General features: G+C 56.4%; 2 protein-coding genes across 10 annotated transcripts; both read right to left on the bottom strand.

Moving 5' to 3' along the window:
* Positions 1-876: 876 nt before the first annotated feature.
* On the bottom strand, positions 877-14,783 carry Dpf1 (double PHD fingers 1). 9 transcript variants are annotated; one of them, XM_028859553.2, is made up of 12 exons: positions 14,652-14,783; positions 9,000-9,160; positions 8,818-8,925; positions 7,168-7,295; positions 6,891-6,980; positions 5,682-5,760; positions 5,363-5,494; positions 4,413-4,463; positions 4,200-4,319; positions 2,798-2,910; positions 2,173-2,254; positions 877-2,027 (listed from the first exon to the last, which is right to left on the bottom strand). In XM_028859553.2, exons 1-12 carry the CDS (start codon positions 14,681-14,683, stop codon positions 1,957-1,959), a joined length of 1,167 nt encoding a protein of 388 aa, XP_028715386.1. In that variant the 5' UTR covers positions 14,684-14,783; the 3' UTR covers positions 877-1,956. The 9 variants fall into 9 exon arrangements, with proteins under 9 accessions (XP_028715386.1, XP_028715385.1, XP_028715387.1 ...); XM_028859552.2 differs by having other exon boundaries at positions 2,173-2,284; positions 14,652-14,753; XM_028859554.2 differs by lacking the exon at positions 14,652-14,783 and adding an exon at positions 10,524-10,895 and having other exon boundaries at positions 2,173-2,284.
* Positions 14,784-22,858: 8,075 nt separating this feature from the next.
* Positions 22,859-26,770, bottom strand: Ppp1r14a (protein phosphatase 1 regulatory inhibitor subunit 14A). Its single transcript, XM_028859541.2, has 4 exons — positions 26,525-26,770; positions 24,610-24,690; positions 24,080-24,112; positions 22,859-23,063 (listed from the first exon to the last, which is right to left on the bottom strand). Exons 1-4 carry the CDS (start codon positions 26,723-26,725, stop codon positions 22,935-22,937), a joined length of 444 nt encoding a protein of 147 aa, XP_028715374.1. The 5' UTR covers positions 26,726-26,770; the 3' UTR covers positions 22,859-22,934.

Consider the following 26,770-nt stretch of genomic DNA (forward strand, 5'->3'; position numbering starts at 1 on the left):
TCCAGTGCTGGGCTTCTGAGCCACATGGTGTGCTACCATTGCCTTCCAACCAAAGAACACCGTCCACCTCCTCGTCCCTGTCTATTGTCTAGGGGCTTTGCCTCTCCCTCCCCGGAGTGGCTCCTTAATCCATTTGCTTCCTCCTGACTTTGTAAATGTTCTGCTTCTCTCTCCGAAATGCCGTCCACTTCACCCTCCCCTGGTCTTTTGCCAGAACCTGGCCTTTTTTTTTTTTTTTTTAATTCCTAGACTAGTCCTCCATCCTTGTCCTCTTCCCTCAAAATTCTGGGGGGGGGGGGCTCTCTTCATCTGTGTATCTCTCCGGCTTTGTCCTTTATTCATTCAGTAAATTTGTGACCTCAGCATCCTCCTCCTCCCTGATCAGTGCCCTGATTCTATACACACACACACACACACACACACACACACACACACACACACACACACACACGTCTCCTTGAATCCCTGTATTTGGAGATGTCCTGCCCTTCTTCACTTTTAGCCACACCCAAGACAGGGAATCCCAGGTGACAGCCAGCCACGCTGGGGTACCATCTCCCGACCCGAGCCTGGGAGGGGGCTGCCTTCAGGCCTCTCCAGCCCTCCCTTCCCCCAGCCCTCACTCCCACCTCCCTCTCCTGCCTCCGATGCAGCTGCAGCAGCCCGTTGCTAGGGCAACCACAGCTGGCTGGGTGGGAGCCCCTCCACCCCATCCCCCTCTCCTCTGCAGCAAGACCGGGAGGAGCTGGGACAAAGCCAGAGGGAGGCAGGGTGTAGGGCAAGGAGGTGGGGGCCGACCACGGCGGTTTCTGCCCCAGTGAGGCCCCTTGGCTCCCCATCTTGGTGACACCCAAAGGAGGTTAGAGAAGGAGGCAGTCATGGATAGAGGGGTCAGGCCCAGTTTAATACACAGAACAAGTTAATTCACAGCAGAGGCAGGCAATAAAGGAGACTCGGTGGCGGGGGGGGGGCACTCCTGGGCTGGGGGTAGACCCCCCCAGACCCCCCACCTCCCCCACCTGCAGTCTCAATTTCCCTTTTTAGAACCCGAACAACAAACACACACAACCACAAGAAACAACCACACCCCCTCGCCACCCCCAAAATGGCTAGCGAGGTGGGGCAGGAGGCAGCCCGGCCTGGCCGGGCAGGGAAGGGGCTAAGAAGAGGGGAGGGGGGGGAACGAGTCCATTGCAATCTGTGCTTCTCACGGCAGCGGCGGCCGCCCGCCCGCCTGCCCGACGCCCCGCCCCGCCCCGCCGGCCTCCCCGAGCTCACGCCCAGGGCCTGGCGGGCACCAGCGGGCGGGAGCAGGGGGGCGGGGACTATCAAGGAGGGCAGGAAGGTTTCAGATCCACGGTTCACATCATGCAGTCTCCACGGTGGGTACTGGGAGAGGGCAGTGGGGGGGCACTGGGCCCCCCCGGCCTGGGTGTGAGGAAGGAATGGCACCCACCTCGGATGGGGAGTTGAGACAATTGCAACTCCAGAAACGGGGTGGGGAGGTGCCAGTCAGGAAACTGGTCAAGTCGGTACCCAGCAGACACTCAGCTGTGCCCCGCCACCCAGCCAGGCTTTATAGGACTCTTTGTATATATTAATTTCTTTTTTTTTTCCTTTTTTTTACTTTTTGTCTTTTTCTTTAGAAAAAGGCTCTTTCCGTGCCCCCAGCTGGCATCCACTACCCCCCTATGCCCGCCCAGAGGCGGGGTATGGCTTTGAGGGGAGCAGAAGCCCCTGGTGCCCATTTACCAAGGGATGGAGAGGGGGGCAGGGGGAGCCCTACTGGACCCGCCCGCCCACGGGGTAACATTCCACTTGCGGAGGGAGACCGCCTTGGCCCCTCTGGGCTTCACCCTCTCCCTCCCACTGGGGACGCCGAGTGGGAAGAGCCAGGAGCTCCTGCAGCCAGGAAGGTTAGCACCACCCAAAGGTCCCGGAGAGGCGGAGCCAGGCCTAAGTGAGGGTGATGTAGGCAGAAGCCTTTTCCTTCAAGTGCCGGAGGCAGAGGTGGCAACTCCAGCTCCCTGCGGGGGAAGCCACGAGACAGAATTAGACTCCAGCCGAAGAAGGGCGCCCCCACCTGCCCCCACCCAGAGCACATGGTCTCCGCCGCCAGGAAGACAGCGTTCCAACCCGCCCACCCCATGCGTCGCCCACCTCTTCCCTCACCTTCCGGGGGCTCCGCCATGGGAGGGCTCAGGCAGTACATGTGGTAACCTCGGTCGCAGTCATCACAGAACAGCAACTGGTCCTGGGGGGTGAGACCCGCCCAGCTGGCACCCTGGAGGCATGGGCACCAGAGACCGGGGTGGGGGGCTGGGGCAGGGGTAGGTCCCAGGGGCCCTTCCGAGAGAGCTGGCTCGGCAGGCTGTGCCGTGGGGCCCACTGGCCTCGCCTGTCTCTCACAGTGTCCTCCGGACTTTGTAACTACGGAGTACTAAGTGATGCTCAGCCGGTCCGACACCAACTCTCGGGAGCAATGAGTACAGGTTCAAATCCCGTCCCACCGACTTTCTCGGCTGGGTGACCTCAGGTATCATTCTCCCTCCCTGAGCTCAGCCTCTTCCATGTGTAGTGGGAACAAGAGCACCAGCCCCAAGGGAGGTCGGGAGGTGTCAGAGGAGGAGGGATTTAAAGGACACTGGTGACAGCAGGCCTGCACACTCCTGCTGGCCACCCAGGGCTTGCGAGCTAGGAAGGCTTGAGGCTTCGTGGGCAAAAGCAGCAGAGCCAGGCTGGAAGGGCAGCGGAGATGTGCCCAGGAGGGGGCACAGGAGGGGGGACAGGCACTCACGTCATTCTCTGACGTGCCGCACAGGCTGCAGGACTTGCACTCGATGCACTGCCAGCGGTAGGTCCGCACAGCCGCCGTCATGTTCACCGTGAACTGTAAACACGAGGGGTGACCTGGGGACCAAGGGGCAGCGATGCAGTTAGCGAGTCATGGCACCCCTGGGGGCTGCTGACCCCTGGGGAAGTCATGGCTCCATCCCCACCCCTGACTCAGAGGTCAAGATGAGCTTTGTGGTGGGACCCTACCCCCAGGCGGACGTCCGGAAGCTGGACTGCCGGCAAGCAGCTGTGTGTTGGCCACCACAGTCTCCTACTCAGCCACCATGACAACCACACTCTGCTCCCCAGAATACCATGGCAACCGCATTCCATTACCCGCAGTGCTGTGGCAACCACGTTCTACCACCCACCACACTGTGGCAACCACAGTCTGTTAAGCACCGCACTAGGCGGCCACATTCCAATACCCACAGCAGAGCGGCCAGCCCTCATGTTAACCCCGGCAACGTGGCAGCCGCCTTCTCCCAGCCAGGATGCTATAGCAACCGCTTCCACAACACGGTCCCCACACCTCGCTTCCGTGAAGCCACAGCCCATGCCACACCAGGCACCAGCAGACGAGCTGCCACGACGACTCCCGCGGTGTCTGTCTGTTCGGCTGTTTCTCCCACACCAGCACAGACACACCTGGGCACGGCACACAGCACTCCCACGGCGCCCAGCCCCCACTGCCACTGTCCACAGAGCCTGACAGACAGACACCTCTCACGCCGTGTGACAGCCACTGCCTACAACACCCAATAGTTACAGCTTCTTCTTCCCACAGAGCCAGCCACGGCAGCCCACACAGCCTAACAGCCATGGCCACTGCCCACAGCGGCCACAGCCAGTGGCCACAGCACCTGGTACCCACGGCATCTCACAGCCCCAGCCCACCATGCCATAACACCCACATTCCATTGTATTAAACTGCCGAGACAACCCAGACTGTAACAACCACAACCCATTACCCACGCTGCTGAAGCGACCAGTCTTACTACCCGTGAGGCCTCCAGAAAAACCACATTATATTAACCACAGTTCTATCCGGCTATCCACAGCACCCAGGTGGTGCAATTCATTACTTCCATACCTCAGTTCCCTACCCACAATGCCTCTGTAGCTTCTCTCCATTCTCCATGCCAGGAAAGCACAAAGCCATGGCACCTCATACTGTTCCTACTGTGAGCCTGCTCAGCTTCCCACAGTCCTCAGCAGCAGGGGAAACCCCCAGGCTCTGCTAAACCACTGTGCCCTGGACAGGCTGGATAGAGTCTTCACTCCCTCGCCTCCCATTCCCCAAATCCAGACTGGGGGATGTCCCCTCCCCACACCTTACAGTAAAATGTGGTGAGGTTGCCCACCTGATCGCCCACAATCTGCACAGGAGATGAGGTCCTCAGGACACCCAGTCTTCTTGGAGCCCCCCAGGCAAAAGTCACAGTAGCCATTGGGGATGACGGTGCCGTCTGGAGCTTTCTTGGCTGAAAGACAGCAGGCAGTGGTGGGCACAGGACAGGTGGGGCACCCCAGTCAGAGACTGCTGCAAAAGTCGGGGTGGGGGGAGGTGTCCCTACCTGTGTGTTTCCTCTGTGCCTCGGGGACCCAGGCCAATTCTTTGTAAAACTCTGGGGGTGGGGGGACAGAAAGGGGCTCTTACCATAGGCAAGGCCCCATCTGTCCCCAGCCCCAGCCCCAGGGGTGGACCCTTGGCCCAGGCACTGGGAAGTAGCAAAAAAAAGCTGGGGGAGGGGAAACTAAGCCTCACCAAAATTCTTGTCTTGGGATAACTAAATGTTCTCTTTATTTGGGTATGAGTGTGGGAAAGAGGTACAACCTTAGCGGAAGCCCAAGACTGCCTCCCCATTATGTGTGTGCACCCCCAAGTTAGGTTGCCTAGGTCAACAGTTAGCAGGCAGTTCTGAGAGACCTGTATGGAAACCTATTCGGGAAGATACTTTCAGAGCACAGGAGGTTCTGGGCCTGGTTGAGGCTGCTGAGCTCATTCTGAGGGACAGGTGAGAGACAGCTCCCTTCCCCATGGCTCAGCTGTCACGGCATGGAACGGGTGTGGGTGGGTGTCTAGGACCCTGGGGGCCACTGGCCTTGCCCTTGGACCCTAGATATCAGAGAAGGGAACAAGGGAGGCCCAGAGAGGGAAGGGGAGTCATCTATCAACCCCCCCTCCAAGCTCTAATTGAAACAATAAATCAGACCCAGAAATATTATGCCCGGGAAGGGAGTGAGGGAGAGAAAGAAGGAGAGAGGAGAGAGGAAGGGGAGGGAGAGAGAGAGAGAGAGAGAGAGAGAGAGAGAGAGAGAGAGAGAGAGGAAGGAGATGGTTGGTTGTCATGGCAACCCCAGAGCCAGCATCCCTATGGTCGGTGGGGGAGGGAACCGTTAAGCTGGAGATTTTCCAGAAATGTCTAATGTGCCCCCACCTCCCCTCCCCCAGCCACTGCCAGGCTCCACTGCCCCCACCCCACCGCTGGACATCTCACCCACCAGCCCTGACCCTCCAACTCACGTTTATGGTTGTTTTTCCGGTGGAAAGGCAGGGCGTGGCGCTCAGCGTGCTCCTCTCCCTCCTCCTCAGCCAGGTGGGTGTGGGTGTAGTGGTAGCTGAGCCCTGGACGGTTTTTATACCTCTTCCCACAGACTGGAGGAGGAGTGAGTGGGTAGCTGTCAGACTCTTGGGCCACCTCCTCCACCCTGGCCTCCCGGATCACACCATCCCCTCTCTCAAAGAGCACCCCCTTCTCCCAGGACCCAGGACCAGAACAAGGGCCACAATGTTGAGGTCCCTGGGTCCCACACTCGCTCTCTTTCCCTTCTGCAGAACTCACTATCACAGACGTACGGCTTGTCTCGGTCCTCCAGGGAAGCGGTGTCCTGGCGTTTCCTAAGACCTCCAATGCCATATGCCTGTGGGGAGGAGGGTTAGGAGTAAGGAGCCCAGAAAACCAGAGAAAAGCTCATCATTCTTGGGGTTCTGCGTTTGTTTGTTTGCTGTTGCTGTTGTTTGAGACAGGGTCTCACTATGGAGCCCTGGCTGGCCTGGCACTCACTATGTAAGAGAGGCTGGCCGAGCACCGAGCCTCCTCCTGCCTCTGGGTTATGGGTAGGTGCTACCATGCTTTCACTAGGCTTCTTCATTTAGACTTGAAAGTCAAACTGAAACAAACCTTTAATTTTTCTTTTCAGTACTGGGGGTGTGGCTCAGTGACAGAGCAGGTATCATGTGACTATCAGACTCTGGGTTCCGTCCCAGCACTGAACAACAGCAATTAAATCTCCACGTGAAGCTGGGCAAACTCTCTAGCTATGAGCCTTCGAACGTCTCTCAGTACAACTTGGAAGACAAGTCCTTTCGCTGTTGCTGTTTGGAGGCAGGTCTCGGCAGCCCTGGCTGTCCTGGAACTCACTGTGTAGACCAGGCTGGCCTCAGAGATCCTCTTGCCTGGGCCTCTCTAGTGCTGAGAGAAAAGGTGTGTTCTAACTCTTCTTCATTGCTTTTTTGTTTGTTTGTTTGTTTGTTTTTGTTTGTTTTGTTTGAGACAGGGTTTCTCTGGGTAGCCCTGGCTGTCCTGGAACTCTCTCTCTGGAGACCAGGCTGGCCTCGAACTCAGAAATCTGCCTGCTTCTGCCTCCTGAGGGCTGGAGTTAAGGGTATCTGGCAGAAGGTTTTTGCTTGTTTGTTTTGTGTGTGTGTAGGTGTTGTGTGGGTGATTGGTTTGGTTTAGGATTTTTTTTTTTAAATGTTTTTGCACAGGATCTCTTTATGTAGTTCAGAATAGTCTGGAACTCACTTGTCTCAAACTTGAGGCAATTCTCCTGCCTCAGCCTCCCAGGTGTGGACCACAACACCCAGCTCTGCAGACAGTTCTGATCCACAGCACAAGCTCCATTTTTTTTTTTTTTTTTTTTTTTTTTTGCAAATGCTTATAATATCCACTGAGTCTTGATTTTCTCATCCATAAAAATGGGTATAAAACCCGCTACTCCTACATACAGCTCTGGGGAAGAGGTGGTGGGGAGAAGCTTCCGGAAGATACCTTTCCTTTGGCCCTGTTCTTCCTCCTGGGAATGTCTTCCTCCAAGTCTTCTACCTCGAGATCATGCGGAAACTCCAGCAACTGCTGTTTCTGGGCCCAGTAGAAGGGAGATTGGGGGTCAAGAAGGTGGGGGCACTGATGTGCTGCAGGTGGGGCGGGGGAGCAAGTCAGGGAGCCTTCTACAAGCAGAGGTGTTCTGGGAGATGGAGACGTGGGGCACCCAGAGGCCCTGTGGAGCCAGGGTGAGAGCGGCCTGCAGCCAGGGGGGTCCTCCTACCTGACAGTCCATGATGGCCTCCTCCTCCTTCAGCTCGACCTTCTTCTCTCCTGTCTCAGCACACAGCAGAGCCTCGAGGACCGGCCCTTCCGGAAGGCCACCCTCCTTCTTCAGGGGTACCTCACAATCTGGGGGCAGTCCACAGGGAAAGTGGTGTCAGCTGAGGAGGCTGTGGTTAGAGTGCCAGGTTGTGGTGGGAGGGAAGAGAACCTCGTCCTTGTGCAGGGACAGGGCTCTCCCACGCTCAGCCAACAAAGACATAAGGATTCAACCTCAGGCCCTGGAAAGTGTGCCCAGACCCTGGGGAGACAGAGCCACACCCTTAGCTCTCCTCTCTAAAGAAGACAAGACCAGAATATGCCTGAATATGCCCAGAAACCCTCAAAACCAACACAGACCCTCAGAAACACCTGTGGAGAGAAAGGCCAGCCAAAGAAAGTTAGACATTTGAATAGGATACACACAGACATGCATGCGGACATGCAGACAGACGGTCAGACACACCAGACCTTTGAATACAGCTGGACACACAGAAAACATACAATTAAGCCCTGGGATACAGAGGAACTCGGAAGGATATGGCAGAGCCACAGATAAACCTGGACCCACATTAATTAGGAAGACACAGGCAGGTCCTATGATACACTGGGACACTCACAGACATCCCCAAGGATTCAAGTGTGCCCACACACGTACACAGAGAAACACAGGCAGTCCACTTGATAGTCTGTACACACAGAAAGACACAGCCAGCCTGCACTCCCATACTCCTGATACAAGTAGACCTTCACACACACACACACACACACACACACACACACACACACAAAGAGAAGAAACCTTTCTTGAACACACTGGGAAATACTAACTCCAGTCTATGAACTGTCACACCTCAACAAACACCTAACACAGAAACGAGCCGGGAGTGTCCTATAGCAACTCCACACATCAGGACCCCAGCAGGATGCCCTGATGGAACCACATATACCCCCTAGAAGAGTTAGCTATACCCAGACCCACCCCCACCCCACCCACACACACACACACACACCTTCTGACACATACCCTCACTTGCATTCTAATACACTCAGCAACAGTTGCAATTAGACACTCAACTCTGGTTCTCAACTTTCCCAATGTGACTCTTGACTACAGTTCCTCATGTTGTGGTGACCCCAGCCATAAAATCATTTCATTGCTACTTCATAACTGTCGTTTCGCTACTGTTAGGAATCATGATGTAAATAGCTGATATACAGGATACCTGATAAAAGGTCGCAACCCACAGGTTGAGAAACATGACTAACTCACCCACCCACACAGATAGCCAGACACCCTCGAGCACCCACAGAAAGAAGCACAGCATGGGTGTACCCCAGCTCACTGGGAAGCAGATACAGTCAGACTTGATACATCTAGACACAGATAACACGATGTCCTCCATACACCTGCTCCGCCATGACCCACATAGCAGGTACAGCTGGAAGCCTCAGTAACTCAAAGGAAGTAACTCAAGACATCGAGGGCAGACAGCCTGCTGTGGAGGCACTCGGGGAAATAAAGGCTACATTCTGGCTCTGCTGCAGTGGGGCTGAGGACTTGAAAGGGGCCACGGGAGGCGCGGGGGGGGGGGGGCACAGCTCCACCCACCGATCTTGTACTCGCAGGGCCGCAGCCTGGGGTCCTCCAGGATGTTGAGTCTTCGTTTCTTCCTCCAACAGCGGGCGGGGTAAGTGTAGATCTGTCCCGGGGCCAAACCTGGAGAAGAAAGGCTGTGAAGAGTGAGGTCCCGGGACGCAGGCCCCGCCCCGCCCCAGCCTCGCGGCGGGTACCAGGCCCGCGGTGGGTCTTCTCCATCCAGATGTAGCAGTTGTTCTGGGCCACACCGGTCTGCGAGTCGAGGAAGGGCAGGCGCAGGCTGCGCTCGGCGCACAGGCGCGCGTTGTAGCTGCGGCAATGCTCGATGGCCTCCCGGTAGAAGTCCTCGCCGAGGCTGCGGGGGCGGGCGAGCAGCGGGCGGGCGGCTGTCAGCCAGGGCTGGCGCGGGGAGGCCCGGCACCCTCCCCTGGCCGCCCGTTCCGCTGGTCCGCAAAGGGCAGACCAGCCTGGTCCACCTTCACCTCCCCCTCCTCCCACCCCTCCGGACCCAGGGGCGGGGCAGGGTGCTGGCGGGGAGGCAGCTACCTGGAACTTGATTATGTCTCAGGTTAAGAAGTGTTCGCAGACAATATAGAAACAGAGCGAAACACACCGGGACCCATCCACACATGAACGTAGCCAAACGCCCAAAACAAACAAATCGCACATGGTCACACGGGATTCACACAAAGAGAAACATATCCCAATATTCACAAAGGAGAAGCAAACAAATTCTCTCTCTCTCTCTCTCTCTCTCTCTCTCTCTCTCTCTCTCTCTCTCACACACACACACACACACACACACACACACACACACACACACGATCTCTTGCAGAACAGATATTCCAAATCAGAAACAGACCACAGAACTACCTATGCACATCATATATCCAAAGACCACAAGATAAACAAATTATCCACAAAGACCCACAACATGGAAACACACTACACACACACATCGCAACAGTCAGACAGTGTCCAAAGACAGGGACTCCAGAAACAGTTACATATGCGCTTACACATCTATCCAAAGACACTATGTCAAACACACAATAATACAAAGAAATCACAGAGATCTGCACAGGTACACACACACACATTCACACCCGGGCAAAACAGAAACCCAAATTTAAAACACATTCCCAAACACAGATACACGCCTTGGAAACAGAGGGACAGTCAGGTCTGCCCATGTCATCCGCACCTCCCTATCCAAAGCCCGGAGCTTCACCAGACATGTGCACACACTCAGAGACCCAAATAGTCACGGAGGTAGTGCAGAATAAAAGAAATCATACACATACCCACACATTCAGCCGGAAAACAAAAAAAGCAATACACAAGTCGCACAACACACTCCACACCCCAAGACAAAGGTAGCGTGGATTCGACTCGAGTGTACTCGGGCCCCAGCTTCCCTAAGCCATTCACTCTCTTCCAAACCCCGGCATCCCCGGGAGGGGACACGACTCCCTTCCCCTAAAAAGCCTGGGAGACCCCTCCCCCACGTCCTCCACCCGTCCAGGAGCAACGCGTCGGACATCATTCTTGCCAGACACCCACAGCCACACACGCTCGCACCCCCGCACACGGTGACAGCCCCCTGACACCCCAGCGGCCCCACCCCCAGCGGCCACACACATACACATACACACACGCGCGCGCGCGGCCGCGCAGACCCGCCCGCGCCAACTCCCCCGCCTCGCGCCCGCCCGCACCACCTCAGGGGGCCGGGGATGACCGTGGCCATCTTGCTCCCCGGGTCCTGCCCCCAGCAGGTCCCTGCCGGGTCGGTCCTCCCAGCGGTCGGGCGGGCGCTGAGGCCGCCCATCCATTCATTCCCGGGGGGCGGGAGCACGCGGATCTCAGCCAATCAGGACGGTGGGGCGGGCCGACCAGGCCATGCCGGGAGTGGTAGTCCCCGGCGGGTCCTCAGACCCAGGGGGATGGAGGATCACGCAGTCCTTCACACACGCTCACTCACACGCACTCCCCAGTCCCACGTGCACAGACGCATGCACGCACACACGCGCACATGGCAGCTTACACACACTCACACTACACTCGCAGGCTCCCACACACCCCACTCACATACCTTCACTCACGCCCAGCCCCAGGCGCGCACCTCGCAGGTACCCACCCAGCGGAGTCACCCGCATGCCGGCGTAGACGCCACCTCTCCCCCCTAGCCCCTCCAAAGTCCAGAGAACCCATCGTGTCCCGGGGCTGACTCTCGCGGGCACCCCGGTCCACTCCTCCGCAGGACTGCCGAATTGGGCTCCGATCCTCGCTGACAGGACCTGGGGCGCATGACTTAACCTTTCTGGGCCTGTTCCCTCCTTTAGAAAATGGTTATAATGCCTCCTCATCGGACTGAAGGTTAGATGGGTAACAGGGTAAGAGGCTGTTTTAGTGACAGAACCTTGCTGCTCCGCCCAAGCTGGCCTCACATCCTGCCTCTGCCTCCCAAAGGTGTGTGGCTCCACACCAGCTGCTACAAAGTTTTCAAAGCAAGGCTTGGGTTCGGTTCTGGTAAAAGAAAGTATTTGAGAGCCCATGGGTTCGATCGTGGTCCCAGATGAAGAAATAGTACCTGGCAGGTACTAATACATTCATTTATTCCACAGAGAAGGTATCTACAAGGAGGATCTGATTTGTACCAGGGCATTAAGTGATAGAAAAATAATGTCTGCCCTAGTAGGTGTTCAACAACTAGATGCTGAGTGATACTTACTGCCCACCCATGTGCTAAACTACAAGGACTTTGAGATCCTGAGGAGAAACCTTACCTGCTCTCTGGTCCTGACGGCTGTGTGGAGGCAATGCCCAAAGACCCATTCACCTAGTCATCCATCCCCACGGGAGCCTTGTCCCCTCTCCTACCCGGACAGAGCCCCAGAGAATGAGCTGACCACTGAGTCACACACACATACACACACACACACACAGACACACAGACACACACACAGACACACAGACACACACACACACACACACACACAGACACACAGACACACACACAGACACACACACAGACACACAGACACACACACACACACACACACACACGCGCGCGCGCGCGCGCGCGCGCAGCCCCACCCTCTGGGGAATAACAGCATTCTGATTTGAGTGGCTGCATAAATTAGCATGTCAAGTGTTAAGACAAATACACCCTTGTCCACCAGGGGGTGGTCCACCCCTCCCTATACGCCCCAAGATGTCCTGAACTACACATACCTCTAGACTTAGCTCCCTTCCACAAATGTCCCACCCACCCGTCTAAGTCATCCAAGGCCTTGACCCATCCCAGCATAGGTAGGGCGTCTGGTTCACTTCCTGCCCAGAATTAAATAAGGCATGCTGGCACCCCTCACTCAGCCTCCTCTCCAGACCCCAGCGGTGCCCACCCCACCTTGCCATGGAGGGTCCGCCACTTTTCTCTCACCCCCACCACACACCAGGTCCCCAGCACACCCTCCCCGGGTTCCACACCTCTGCCTTCGCCCTGCCCTCACACTCCTGCCCCAGGCCAGGCCCTCCCTTGGGTGGAGGTGTCGGGTCACCTCAGAAGTCCAGGCTGTGGCTAGGAACGGGCCTGGCTCCTTTACACACACACACACACACACACACACCCGCCTGTCGACATCAGACTCTTCTTCACACACTCTCCTCAGAACGTGGCCTCCCAGTCCTCCCAGTTGCCCAAACGATGCTCCTGTCCCAGAGTCCAGCGCCCTGTGTTATAATAGCAATCACTATCTGTGCTCATAGTAGTAATCAATACTTTGGATCAGGCTTTCTAGTGAGGTCCTGTGGCTCGACACGTGAACCTAGCCTTCAGAGAGTTGAGACTGGAGTGTGAGGGCAGTCTGTGCTAGAGAGTTTTTAAGAGTCTGTCTTGGAAGCAAAGCAAAGCAAACAAAACCCCACAAAACTAAAAAGCCGGGCAGAGCCCCCTAAGATCGTATCTGTAACTAACTCACAACCTCCAGGAGCCTCGCTGCTGCCCCCATGAGGTAACAGGAACAGTTATGCGGCCCAGCCCACACTCGGTAACACTGAGGCCCCGAGCAGGAACCGGTGGCCTCAAGCCAAGTGTGAATTCAGGCAGGAAGGACTAAAGCTCGTGCCAAAGGACTCTCCTTCCCAAGGGGATCTGGCTCTAGCCATAGCTGGCCTGGAGCTCACTGTTTAAACCAGGCTGGAAGAGATCCACCAGCGTCTGCCTCCCTAGTGCTGGGACTAAAGGCGTGTGCCACCACGACCTGTGGCTCTGGCGTTCCTCAGGGACGAGTGTGTCCCCACTTCCAGCCCGATAGGCCCTCTGGAAGTTAAGCAGAAGAGCCCATCCCTCTGACTGCACCCTATTCTCCTGCAGAGTGCACATCCAACACACTTCCTCCGAGCTGTCTGCGGACTCACCAACCCAGACTGGAACTCCAGAATACACCGATGTCAGGATGCCCCTCCAAAAGACAGAGACCTCTGGGCGTGTGACTTAGAGTCAGGGGGAAGCATAATATGTTACCATTGCCCTCCCCCTCACACTGACCCAGGCACCAGACGGTCTCCCTTGTAGGCGCTGCCTATAAATCCCTGCCCCCCTAACTCTCATGCCCCCCCCCCACTCCAGAAACCAGGAGCAACTGGGGAAGGGTTTTGGTTCAAACAACCCTTCTGTAGGTGGATGGGGGGGGGGCGCACGCCCCCTGTCACCCCAACGGCTCCAGGCTCAAGGTCAAGTCTATAAGCGCAGGGGGTGGGGAAAGGGGGAGGTAGCCCCGGCCCCTTTGTGCGGCGCTGCGGGCGCTCGCCCTCCGCCTCCTCCGCCCGGTAGGGAGCGGGGAGGGGGGAGCGGGGGAGGGGAGTGCCGCTCTCCTGCAGGGAGAGAGGGCGGGAGCGGCCACGCTCTTGTCACTCGTAGCCGGCTGTCACCGCCAGGGAAAGGGGGGTGGAGAGACCCGGGGGTCCGTGATCCCGAGGAAGGACAGAGAGGGAGATATAAAAAGGAGAAGGCGGCGTCGGGTGGCAAAGAGCGAGGAGGGACGGGGAGGGGCTAGCCTCCGACCCAGGCGTCCGGGTTCCCAGTCGCCGGGCCCAGCAGGAGGCCAGCGCTCCGAGGAGAGCAGCGACGAGCCGAAAGGGAGGGAATTCCCGGAGAGGGAGGCGCTCCCGGCACCGGCTCCCTAAGCACCGGTCCTCAGGGGAGGGGAGGTGCTCGCGTTAGATGCCTATGGGCGGGGAGAAGGAGGGTTGCCACGGTCCGAGCTGACCGAGACGTCGGGACTTCTAAGTCTTTGGAGACCCCGGAGCCAAGAGAGGAGACAGCAAGGACTCAAACGGGGATGGTCTCGGCTCCCACGCTGCAGCCGCGGGGTTCCGGAAGAAAGACCCGACAAGAGGATGGTGCTTTGATGAGGGGAATAGGTGGAGAGATGCGTGAGGATCCCGGTCCGTACTTAGAGGTTGGTACCTCCCACCCGCCCAGGGCAGTCGTGCACCTCCCCACCCCGCAAGACGCCGAGGAGCAGAGATGGAGTAGGCGAGCGAAGCCCCTACCCCCACTCTGGGTGGGGACACGGCCTCCGCCACCCCCTAGCCCGCGCCACATTCCTTCACTGACAGCGACAAAGAAGAGGAGCCCTCGCGACCCAGAAGGGCTCCCGTACCTAACCCCAGGAGGCGACAGGGGGTGGAAGGCTCGCAGGGGAGAGGGGGCGCACAGGGGGTCCCCGAGTACCATCCATGCCATCCACGCGCTGCGTCCCCCACCCCAGCCCCGGGGAGTGCGGGGGGAGGACCAGCTCCTGAGGGAAGGGGTCCGGACTTGGGGAGGGGACACTCACGACTTGAGCGGGTTCTGAATGGCGGTGGCCATGGCCCGTTCGGCTGGGCCGCCTCCGGCCCGGGGCGCCGCTGCCGCCGCGCGCGGGCCCAGCCCGGCCTGCGCCGCCCGCTCTGTCGCCCAGCGCGCTACGATTTCATTCATTCTTGGGGCTGCGGCGCGAGCGAAGCGGGGCGGGCCGGGGGCGGGGCTCAGCCAATCCCCGCGCCTCCCGGCGCACGACGGGACCTGGAGTCTAGGGGCGCGCAGCAGCGCCCGAGGGCGCCCCTGCAGGGACTACACGTCCCAGGGGCCGTTGGGAGGATGGCGCTCCCATTGGTTGCTAGGGATACAGGGCGGGGCGGGCCATCCCTCCAGAGCATCCTTCCTTCACATTCAGGGGATGCTTGGTTCCCAGCTGGGGCTTTTTCCACTATCTAGTCCTGTACCACCACCACCACCATAACCACCACCACCACCACCACCACCACCACCACCACCACCCCCAAGGGGTGTGGGTGACCCATAGGGTATGTGGATTATTTTTTTCTGTGCCTGTTTGAGTAACTCTAACCTGTAAAGCTGTCCTGGAACAGAAGGTATGAATCAATGTCTTTGTTCATTGACTGAGCGCCTATGGTAAGCCCTCTCCTAGGCTCTGAGAATATTGCAATGATAAAAAGGCAAAGTCACTGCTCTTCTCAAGAAGTTCACATTCTGGTGCTGGAAAGGAAGCTCAGCAGTTAAAAGCTCTTCCTCTTCTTCCAAAGGACCCAGGTTCGGTTCCCAGCACCCCTGCTGGGTTGCCTATAATCACCTGTAACCTCATCTTCAGGGGTCTAACATACTCTTCTGGCCTCTGTGGGCACCAGACACACAGAAGGTTCACACACACACACACACACACACACACACACACACACACACACACACAAACACACACGAAAGCAAACACTAATACAGAGAAAATAAAATAAATGTATCTAAAACTAAATCTTAAAAAATGAAAGGTACTGTAAGTGAACAAAAAGTGAGACAAGGGCTGGAGAGATGGCTCAGAGGTTAAGAGCACTGACTGCTCTTCCAGAGGTCCTGAGTTCAATTCCCAGCAACCACATGGTGGCTTACAACCATCTGTAATGAGATCTGGTGCCCTCTTCTGGCCTGCAGTCATACATGCTGTATACATAATAAATAAATAAAAATTAAAAAAAAAAGACAAGTTTGAGATGAGCAATGACCCATGCGGATGGTGGGAGGTCTTGTAGGCCACTGTGAAGAAAGCAGATTGTAGCCAGGCTGTGGTGGCACACGCCATTAATCCCAGCACTTGGGAGGCAGAGGCAGGAGGATCTCTGTGGGTTCGAGGTCAGTCTGGTCTACAAAGCTAGTCCAGGACAGGCTCCAAAGCTACAGAGAAACCCTGTCTCAGAAAACAAAACAAAACAAAAAGAAAGAAAGAAAGAAAAGAAAAGAAAAGACAGCAGATTGTGTTCCAAGCCAGAGTTATCCTCCCAGCTCTTAGAGCACACTACACTCGTCAGCAAATCCCCTCATCCTAAACTCAGACAACAGTTAACAAGGGTCTCCATCCATCGTGTGGGTTCTGGGAACAGAAGTCGGGGCTTCAGGATTGGCTTGCCATCTTGCCAGTCTTACTTTTTTAAAAAAAAAAAAAATACATATTTAATCAATGTTGTGTGCATGTGTGAGTGCCCACTGAGCACCCTGCCCCAGTTCATGGTGCTCGTGTGGGGGTCACAGGACAACTTACTGGAGGAAGTTCTCTCCTGCCATTCAAGCCCCAGAGACAGAACTCAGGTCACCAGGCTTGGTGGCAAAGGCTTTTGCTCACCGAGTCATCTCACTGGCCCTACTTTTTACTTTTTATTTGATATAGGTCTTACTAAGTTGACCAGGCTGGTCTTGAACTCACGCTGTAGCCTAAGCAGGCTTTGAGTTCATTATTCTTGTGCCTGCTACAATTACAGGTCTGTGCTACCCAGCCCAGCTAATACCTTTTCTTCTGAATGTTTATCATACCTGTTATATTACACACACACACACACACACACACACACACACATAAAATCTTTTAGTTCGCTCTCTGCCTCCACTCATTAGAATGCTGGTTTTCAGGTAGCTCATACCTTTAATCCCAGCACTCAGAAAGCAAAGGTAAGTAGATCTCTGAGTTTAAGGCCAGCCAGGGCTACACAGAGAAGCCTTGAATCAAAAAACTAAAACAAACAAACAAAAAACAAACAAACAAAAAACCACTGGTTCTCCTAAGGGTCTGTTATCCCATTCATAGCTGTGTCCTCACTGAATGAATGAATACGATTCCCAGTTAGTCCCCTGCTCCACTGCCCCTCCCCTGTGCCTCCCTGAGGCACACCAAACCCGGCACCCGGTGGGCAGAAGTAAGGTGGCCAGCTGTGCTCTGCCACAGCCCCGGAGCAGCCTGAGTTGGCCAGGTTGGGGGCTGCTCTGTTAGGGATGTCATCCAGTGGACAGTCCTGGGCAGAGAAAAGGGAAGGTTAATAGGCAGCTCTCAGGATGCTGAGGCAGGAGCAGCGGAATTCAGGGCCTGCTTTGGCTACATAGCAGGTGGAACGGACCCCTTGTGGGGAACAGAATATGAGCAGGCATATTTACTTACCCCCAGAGGATGATGCGATAGCCCTAAGGAGCTCCTGACCCCTTGTGGGGAACAGAATATGAGCAGGCATATTTACTTACCCCCAGAGGATGATGCGATACCCTAAGGAGCTCCTGACCCAGCTGCCTGAAAGTGCTTCTGTGTTTCTGGATGACCTGTGTGTGGACACTTTTGAGGCCTGTCCCCCTGATCCTGATCCCTGGGCAAGGTCCCTGTGCTCTGGTCTCTTTCATCCTTGATGCCCGATCATTCTGTCACTCAAGTGCTGGGGGGATCAATGCTGTGTTATTGTCTATGTTATTATTATCACTATTTATGTTTTTTGAGACATGGTTTCTCTGTGTAGCCCTGGCTGTCCTGGAACTCACTCTGTAGATCGGTTGGCCTCAAACTCAGGGATCTGCCTGCCTCTGCTCCTCATCCTTTGAGTGCTAGGCGTAAAGGTGTTCTAAACCCTTATTCAATCAGGAATAGAAAGGACTGGCCACCAGAGGGCACTGTGGCTCAGCCTTTGTCCGGCAGAGTGTTCTTGTATCCTGGCATGGAGAAGACACATCCCAAATCTTTGGGCCAGCCAGGGAGACACAGATGAAGTTCTGAACCTCCAGCCCTACCCTGGACCTGAGTACCAAGTCTGCTCCCCACCCCGGCATCATCGGCTGCTGTGAGCTAGGTGATGAGCAGAGGTCGTCTTGCACCTATAAACCCCAGTGCTTGGGAGGTGGAGATTCGGAGCAGGAGTTCAAGATCGTCCTGATGATATGGTGGCGTGCTACAGGAAGACACTTGAGTGAGTGTGCAAAGTCCTGAGTGTGTGTTGTTGGACATAGACACAACCACATCGACCCGTGGGAGTGGCCAAGTCTTTTGCCCAAGGCTGAGGCTCTGAGTGATGGCAAAACCTTCCTTTGCTCCAAGTGCCAGGGTTGAGTGTATGTAAAACTCGCAAGTGCAGCCTGAGACCACCTGCCCACAGAGACCTCCCACTGACTCCGGCTAACCCATGTTATCACACCAGAAAGTGCTGAAGTTCCAAGTTGTTGAGTCGTGACCCTCCGTGAAGCTTCGCACGGCCTGCCTGGCCCCAGCTTTCCTGCCCGTGTCCATGTGTCTGCCCTTTCTTCATCCCCTCACTGCCTGTCAGGTCGAGTCCCTGCCAGGCCGTGGCTGCTGGGCTGTTACACTTCCCGCTCTGCAGAATGGACAGGGTTTGTGTGGGGGTGGGGGCAATAAAGCAACACGTCTTTGGGGTGACAAAGGACTTGGTTTGTCAGACTCTGGCCATACCTCAATCTGGACTTAAATTTGATTTCTTGTCCCAGCCTCCAGAGTTCCAGGGTTGACCCACACCTAGCTTTGGAATATATATAGTTTTAAAACTAGCTCCCACAACCAGGCAAGCGGCTGCATGTCAGTAATTTCTGCACTCATGGGGTGGATACAGGAGAATTGGGAGTTCAGAGTCGTCCTCTGCTAAATAGGAAGTCTGAGGGCAGCCTGGGCAACATGGGACCCAGACAAGAAAGAACGATAGGCGGGTGGGTGGAAAGAGGAGGGAGGGCCCAGACAGCCAGGAGATTTCACGTCTGCACAGGCTGCAGTTAGGAAAGTATGGCCACTAGGGGGCACTGGTAGCAAGCAACTTCTAACTGGCGCTGTGGGAGACGGGACCGCAATGACTCTCCAGACAATTAACTCATGGGTAGTTTGGTGGCACACTAAACTTGTGGAAGAAAGTAATCAGGTTAATTCTAACAACAGATATTCCACACAGTAGTGACAGGAGGATCTGGGATTCCAGCAAGCATGGTGGCAGGTCCTATGGAGCAAGAAGCCATGGTGTGTGGATGACGTCAGTAAAGGGCCAAGAGACCAGAGCGGAGTAGGGGGCAAAAAAAAAAAAGACTTTTTTTTCCTAGCAGGGTTTCTCTGTGTAGCCCTGGCTGTCCTGGATCTCTCTCTGTAGACCATGCTGGCCTCGAACTCACAGAAATCCGTCTGTCTCTGCCTCCTGAGTGCTGGAATTAAAGGGGTGTGCCACCACAGCCTGGCGGGGGGGGGGGACTTTAAAAGTATTTTTTAAATATTTATTTGAGGGCTGGGAAGCTGGTTCAGACATTAAGAGGACCCAGGTTCCATTTCCAGCACCCACAGTGGAGCTCACAACCATCTGCAACTCCAGGTCCAGGGGCTCTGACCCCCTCTCCTGAGGTCCTTGGGCACCAGGCACACACGTGGTGCACAGACGTACATGCAGACAAACCAGTCATGCATCTAAATAAAAATGTTTTCAAAGGCAGATCACAAGATTGGGGACAAGGCAAAGAAAGAAAGACTGATTCCCGGGGAAACTGCCAAAAATTGGCTTTCTGAAAAATACTTATTTGGGAGAGGGTGAATGTGGAGGTCAGAGGACACCCTACAGACATGTGGGTCCGAGGATGGGACTCGGGTTGTCAGACTCATTGGCAAGCGTCCGTGAAGCCGACTCCCCAGCTGCAGAAGTGGATTTGGACCAAAGCTGAGGTGAGACAAGTTTGGAGGAAAGAGGAAGAGAGAACCCGGTGGGTGGAGACGGTGAGAAAAAGCACCTTCTTCTACCCTGAGAAGCAGGCAAACCGTGTGTGTGTGGGGGGGGGGGTTCACGGCAGGCTTGTGCCACAGTGAGAGGATGGTGAACTAGGTCAACTGGTCAACCTCAGGGGCATCACACCACAGGGAGCACCTTCCTGGTTGGGGGGATTGGCCCCTTCCCACCATGACAGGATTCACATTCACACATCTTATCCCTTCCGACAACTTCCCAGCCCTTGGGAATTGGTACCGTTTTAATCGTCTTTATTACAGATGCAGGCGTGGAGACTCTGTGATGTCACGGGACTTAGGACCACACAGCCAAGACATAGTATGGATGGCATCTGAACTCGGGCATAAGTTTTTGGTTTGTTATAGTGCTGAAGTTAGAATCCAACACCCGACGTGTGGCTGACAAGCGGCCATCTCCCAGAGCATCCTCGATCTACACCTCCTTTTAAAGACTTTACCCACTGTATGTGGTTTGCCTGGATGTGTGGTACCTGGTGCTCACAGAGGCCAGAAAATAGCATTGCATCCTCTGGATCTGTTGCTGGTTATGAGCTGCCTGTGGGTGCTGGGATTGAACCCGGGTCCTCTGGAAGAGCAGCCGGTCACTTAGCTGCTGAGCCATCTCTCCATCTCCCCCTCCCCCCCCACCCCCGCTTCTTTGAGACAAAGTCTCCCTGTGTAGGCATAGCTAGCCTGGAACTCCCTATGTAGACCAGGATGGCCTCAAATTCCTGCATGCTGTGAACATAGAGGAGCACAGAGGGACAGCCTGTGGTATTGGTTCTTTTCTCCCATCACGTGGGGCCCAGGGACTGAATTCGAGTCCTTAGGCCGAGCAGCGAAAGGGCCTTTACCCGCTGAGCCATCTTGGCCGTCCTTTTGACTTTACTTATTTGACGAAGGGCCGGGCTACAGAACCCAGTCTGTGACTCAGTCCTACCTCTGTCCCAGTACTAGGACAGCAGGGCACTATCATCTGCTTAAGCTCTTATTTTGTTTTTGAGACGGGGTTTCTCTGTGTAGCCCTGGCTGTCCTGGATCTGGCTCTGCAGACCAGGCTGGCCTTGAACTCACAGAGATCCGCCTGCCTCTGCCTCCCGAGGGCTGGGATCCAAGCCCAGTGCCACCGCCGCCCGGCCGTGTGACCTTTAGCACACACTGCTGGTGACCCGGGCCTTCTCTGTGAGGTTCTTGTTTTCTATAGGAGCTGAGGACACCCAGGGCCTGACCCTGGGGCTTGTCACCTCCACAACCATGAGGAACCAAAAGCAGGTTCTGTGAAAGGGAAGTTGAGGGCGCCGCAGCTCACGCAGTGCTCGGGGACAGCAGTCCAGGTGGTGGGAGCCACACGAGGCCCCCACCCCCACTCGATCCTTCGCATTGAGGACGGCTAGGCCAGCAGCAGGGCCGGACAGCCAGGATGTCCCAGATGTTAACCAATCTTTGCTTGCTGGTCCATGGCTCAGATCCCTGGGGTGGAGCCCTGATCCTGGAGAGGCAGCTGGGTAGCATGTGGGGTGGGCAATCTCACTAGCGAGATGGGGGAGACGTTTTCCTAGACATCCCAACTTTGAGACCAGGACCTCAGCAGTGGCAGCCACTCCATCTCATTAGGCACTTCCCAGACCCTCCAGGACACCCTCTAACTCAGGGGGAAGGCATCCATAATCCCTGAGCGTAGACTTCCCTGCCTAGCTCCAGTGACACTGTCATCCTGATCAGTATTGGCGTTACCCCGACAGGAACCACTCTGCTTCCAAGTTCAGTCTGCAGCTATGGTTGAGACAGCCTGTGGAAGTTGTTGCCTTGATGCTGCTTCCTCCAGGAAGCCCTCAAAGATTCTTTTCTTTCTTTTGCCATAGCTGAGAATGAAACTGGAAACTTGTTTGTGCTAAGTAGGGGCTCTACCACCGAGCCACACCCCCAGGTCCTCACTGGGGATTCTAGGCAGGGGCTCTACCACCGAGTCACACCCCAGCCCCTCACTGGGGGATTCTAGGCAGGGGCTCTACCACTGAGCCACACCCCAGCCCCTCACTGGGGGATTCTAGGCAGGGGCTCTACCACTGAGCCACACCCCAGCCCCTCACTGGGGGATTCTAGGCAGGGTCTCTACCACTGAGCCACACCCCCAGGTCCTCACTGGGGGATTCTAGGCAGGGGCTCTACCACTGAGCCATACACCCAGCCCCTCACTGGGGGATTCTGGGCAGGGGCTCTACCACTGAGCCACACCCCAGCCCCTCACTGGGGGATTCTAGGCAGGGTCTCTACCACTGAGCCACACCCCAGCCCCTCACTGGGGGATTCTAGGCAGGGGCTCCACCACTCAGTCACATCCCAGCCCCTCACTGGGGGATTCTAGGCAGGGGCTCTACCACTGAGCCACACCCCAGCCCCTCACTGGGGGATTCTAGGCAGGGGCTCCACCACTCAGCCACATCCCAGCCCCTCACTGGGGGATTCTAGGCAAGCCCTCCATTGTCCTACTGTTCTGCTTCTCCCACCCAAGGGCCAGTGGCCCCTCCCACCCACAGTACCGTCCTGCATATCTTACTCTCTCCCTCTCTGGCCACTCAGGTTCTTCTCTCCCACTTTAATGTCATTTACTGCTGGTCTGTGGCTTCAACTCCAACAACCACACCAAGCACATTCTCCATGGAGTGGACTAATGGTCTCATCACTGTGTGATGCCCTTTGGGGAGATGATGGGGGTCACGGGGGCCGTCAGCATCTCCACATCTCCTATGGCCCAGGAATCTGGCCCGGCGTTCCCCATAGGAGCTGGGACTGCTTCCATCTGGGGGGAGGTGGGAACAGGATGTGAGTCTCCGGGACGCCTCGGGGTCAGCAGGGTATGTTCTCAGGCTCTGAGGCCAGGAGGAACGCTTCTCCATCTGTCAGGGCCAGCTGTGACTTGGGGACCAAGGGCAGGGGCTGCAGAAGACCAGCAGCAGAGAGAGGGGAAGCCAGACACCGGAGGCAGTTAACAGAACCGTTAAATACAACTTAGAAACAATCTGGGCGCTGGGGCTGGAATACAGAGGTGGGCAGCGGTCAGGGTGGGGCGGTGTGGGCCCGGTCCTGGCGGGGGCTCAGGCTGGGGTCATCTGAGCAACTGGACTGTGGGAAGCCCGGCTGCTTGTGTAGGCCCCGAAGCTTGGCCAGCAGCTCCTGGACGAAGTCCTGAGGACAGAGTGGGGTTCTGAGAACAGAGCGGGAGACAGGCCTCCCACCCCATGCCAGCACCTCTTCAGGCACAGCTTATTCAAGGAGCGGGAGCCAAGCAGGGAGGAGAGGGAGATGAAGGGGGGGGGGGGCAAACAGAGAGATCGCAGGGCAGCTGCAATTACTGCCTGGGCCAGTAATGGCATCTGAGGCAGGAGAGCTGCTGTGAGTTTACATGCTGAGACCCCATGGAAAGAGGGCTCAGTGGTTAAAAGCACTTGTTGCTCTTCCAGAGGATCCTAGTTCAGTTCCCAGCACCCACATAGCAGCTCACAACTGTCTGTAACTCAGCTCCAGGGGATCCAACACCCTCTTCTGGTCTCCATGGGCACCAGACATGCATGTGGTGGAATATGGACATACATGAAGGCAAAACACATATACACATAAAACGAAATGAGAACAGAGAGAGATGGAGAGATCACCTAAGACTCGGACCTGAGAGAATTAGAGACAGACACAGGCTCAGACAGAAGATGTTTCTCATGCTAAGAAACAGTCCCCAGAGACCAGGTCTGAGCCAGCTCCAGGCAGACTGACAGGCAGTGACGTTTGTCCCTCAGGCAGCTGAGGGCAGAGGGGAGAACCATGAATATTTTCCCTTTTTAAGCAGGGAAGGAAGTGGGAGGGTTGTATGGCCCAGCTCCAGAACCTGCAGGGTGGGAGGCCCCCGAGAGGTAGACAGGGAGCCCCAGGACAGTGGAGACAGTCCCAGGAGACAGAGATGGGAAGAGGGTGAGCCCCCCAGTCAGCCAGGACAACCAGACAGGGCAGGCACCATATGGGCAGAAACAGGAGCCGCTTGGGGGAGGGGCTCTGAGGCAGCTGCCGTGGAGCGGGTGGCAGATGGGAGGTGGGAGGAGACGACGGTGACAAAGAACAGGACAGAGATGGGGCTCCCTGGAGTTCCCTAGGCCTGCCTCCACCTCCCCCCTAAAGGTAAGGGGACCAATCCCGTAAGGGCAGAGACTCACCTCCGTGGGGTTCGTGCAGGACTCCAAGAGTCCCTGGGAGGGGGGGGGGGACGACAAAAAAAAAAAAAAGCAAAAGCAGTAAGTGACTGACACCTATTCCCTGAGAGGCCCTCCCCTTCCGCAAGGGAGCAAGACAAAAGACTGTCAAAACTGCCCATGTGGCTGCAAACCCGAGCACAGACCCGGGACAGAGGCGGGGCTGAAACACCACATCAGAAGGCCAGAAAGCCAATCCTCCGCTGAGAGGTCAGAGGGGAAGGACATGGCAGCTGGGCAGTCTGGGTTTGGCTCCTAGCTCTAGCCAAGACGAGCTGTGTGACCCTGAGCAAATGATCCAACCTCTCTGGGCCTCATTTTCCTTACGGTGGTAAATGTGTCTAGTTTATAGTGTTTTGCAGAGGATTTAATGTCTGGCATAGAAGTATTTAATAAACATGTCAACTTGGGCTGTTCTGTTTAGGGCCCTGCACAATGTTGGGCTGGGGCGGGGGCGGGGGCGGGGGGAGGCTTTCTCCTTTCTCCCCACCTACCTGGATTTTCCGGCTTCTCTCGTCTTCACTATCCAGTTCCAACAGCTCATCAATGTTGACCTCATCGGGCATGTCCGACTCCTAAGGCCGGGGAGAAGGGGCTGGTCAGAGCCCATGCTCCCCCTGTCGTCCCCGTCCCCCCCCCCCCCCGCAGCCTTCTGTCCGGGGCTCTGGAGGCTCTCCATCACCCCCAGGCCCAGCTGGCTGGGCCCGCAGCAGTAGTGTGGCAGGCAGGGACGGCACCACTGAGGCGGACATCTGGGGGGTGGGGGGTGGGGCGGGGTGACAGATGGGTGGAAGGGCCCCGGTACCAGCCCGATGCCTGAACCCTTGGCTCGGCACCGGGGGCCTTGGGACTGGCACGGGGCTCTCGCCTTGGCTGCGGTTCCTACTCGGTCGGCAAAGCAGGCCCGGTCGAGTCTTGGAATGTCAGATTCTGGGATTCGGGTTGGCTTCTGCCCTTTCAAGGGAAAGTCTTACTTAGCAATGAGTGTGGGGGAGGGGAGCCTGCTGGGGCGGGCCCCTTCCCCTGGGGACCAGAAGGGCCTCTGGGCTTGGGGCCAGCCAGGCCTCCCCGGGCCACACTGCAGGCTGCTGGGTCAGCGAAGTGACCACCTAGGCTCCGTATGGTGGGCTGGGGACGAAAACGGTCTCCGAGGGAAGGCTAGAGTTCATGGCACTGTGGTACACAAGGTATCTGGTGATGATGGGGACAAGACCCAGCTGTCCTGGGCCGGATCCCTGGGCCTCTAGTCCCGCTGCCCAGCTGGAGAGCGAAGGTGCCGTCCTGTGTGGGGGAGGAGACCTTGAGTGTCTATGGGCCTCATGAAGGTGACCTGAGAGAGTGTATCTAGTGTGGCTGCTGCTCAGGTGTGGCTGTCTCAGCTTGGACATGGTTAGCCGTAGGGACCATCTTTATCTATTTATTTATTGTTTTTTTTTTTTTTTTTTAAAGTCAGGGTCTTGGTATCTTTACTGGCCTGGAACTCATTATGTAGCCTAAGGCTGGCCTAGAACTCACAAAGATCCACCTACTTCTTCGTCTAAAAAGGTGTGCACCACCATGCCAGGCTTGTTTTGAATTTTTTGGACAGGGTCTCTCCTTATCCAGGGTTGGCCTTGAACTCCTAATTCTTCACCTCCCAAGTGCTGAGATCACAGGCCTTCGCCGCCATGCCCAGCGTGGTTCCTAAAGGTCTTGATTCCTGAGGCACCATTAGCAGCTCCGGTTGTAACTATAATTTCCACAGATGTGTGTGCCTACAGGGCTGTGACATCTGTCCTGGGGTTTGTAGGCTTGTTGTTGTTGACAGCAGATAATGTATGGTCCAAGGTAACCTGATCGCTCGGTGTCCCAGGAGCTCTGTACAGCTGTAACTCTCCTCTCTGCGTTGCGGGTGACCGTGTTGTGTGCGTGTTACTGTGTCCAGGTCAGGCCACGCTGTCCCTGAAGTTTGTGTGTGGCTCCCTCCTAGTACTGTGCCTCCCTCCGAGTGGCTGTGGCTTCCGTCATCTGTGCATACTGTTGCTTCCTCCGCCGAGAGTCTCTGCTGTCCTATCTGCCTTCTCACCCATGTCTATGTTTGGCTTAAGGACATCCCCTCTCCCTATCCGCTCTCTCAATATGTTGGCTCTGGCACCCCAATTCTTTCTCATCTTCCCTATAGGATCACCCCTGGATTTTCCCCGGTGTTTGCACGCACACACGTCTGGGGGACCTGGGTGCATGTCTCTGTGTGTCCACAGGCTGGATGCCCCTAGCACAGAGACCTCAGGGCATGTGTCCTCCTAGCTAAGGTCGCTGCCGGTGCACCAGTGAGCATGTACCAGGGTCATCGAGGTTGCGGGGTCTCCGCTCGAGGGCCAGTGTCTCAGGCCACCTCCGTCCCCCAGCCCCGGCCCCTCTGGGTCTCACCCTGCCGCGGTACAGCTCCTCCAAGCGTCCGTCGATCCACTTCTCCACGTCCAGCCGCCGCTGCAGCTCCCGCCGGTCGTACTTGACGGTGACTCGCGCGTGCCGCTTCTGCAGCCCCCCGGGGCTGCCCCCCGGGCCGCGGGCCCGCGACGGGGACTGAAGCTTGCTCAGCACGCGCTTGCCCAGCCGCTGCGCTGCCATCGCGCCGCCGCCCGCCGTCCCCGCAAGAGTGCTGCCTCGCGCTCG

This window comes from Peromyscus leucopus, chromosome 1 (assembly GCF_004664715.2).
Source record: "Peromyscus leucopus breed LL Stock chromosome 1, UCI_PerLeu_2.1, whole genome shotgun sequence".
Lineage (NCBI taxonomy): Eukaryota > Metazoa > Chordata > Mammalia > Rodentia > Cricetidae > Peromyscus > Peromyscus leucopus.

Coding starts and splice junctions, on each gene's coding strand:
- Dpf1 (XM_028859554.2), bottom strand. CDS start 10,636: ATGGGCGGCCTCAGCGCCCGCCCGACCGCTGGGAGGACCGACCCGGCA. Junction 9,161..10,523: donor ATCCCCGGCCCCCTGAGGTG/GTGCGGGCGGGC, acceptor CCGCCCCCGCAG/CCTCGGCGAGGACTTCTACC. Junction 5,495..5,681: donor CAAGCCGTACGTCTGTGATA/GTGAGTTCTGCA, acceptor CTCCTCCTCCAG/TCTGTGGGAAGAGGTATAAA.
- Ppp1r14a (XM_028859541.2), bottom strand. CDS start 26,725: ATGGCAGCGCAGCGGCTGGGCAAGCGCGTGCTGAGCAAGCTTCAGTCC. Junction 24,113..24,609: donor AGAGAAGCCGGAAAATCCAG/GTAGGTGGGGAG, acceptor CCCCCCTCCCAG/GGACTCTTGGAGTCCTGCAC. Junction 23,064..24,079: donor CCTGCACGAACCCCACGGAG/GTGAGTCTCTGC, acceptor CTCTGTCCTCAG/GACTTCGTCCAGGAGCTGCT.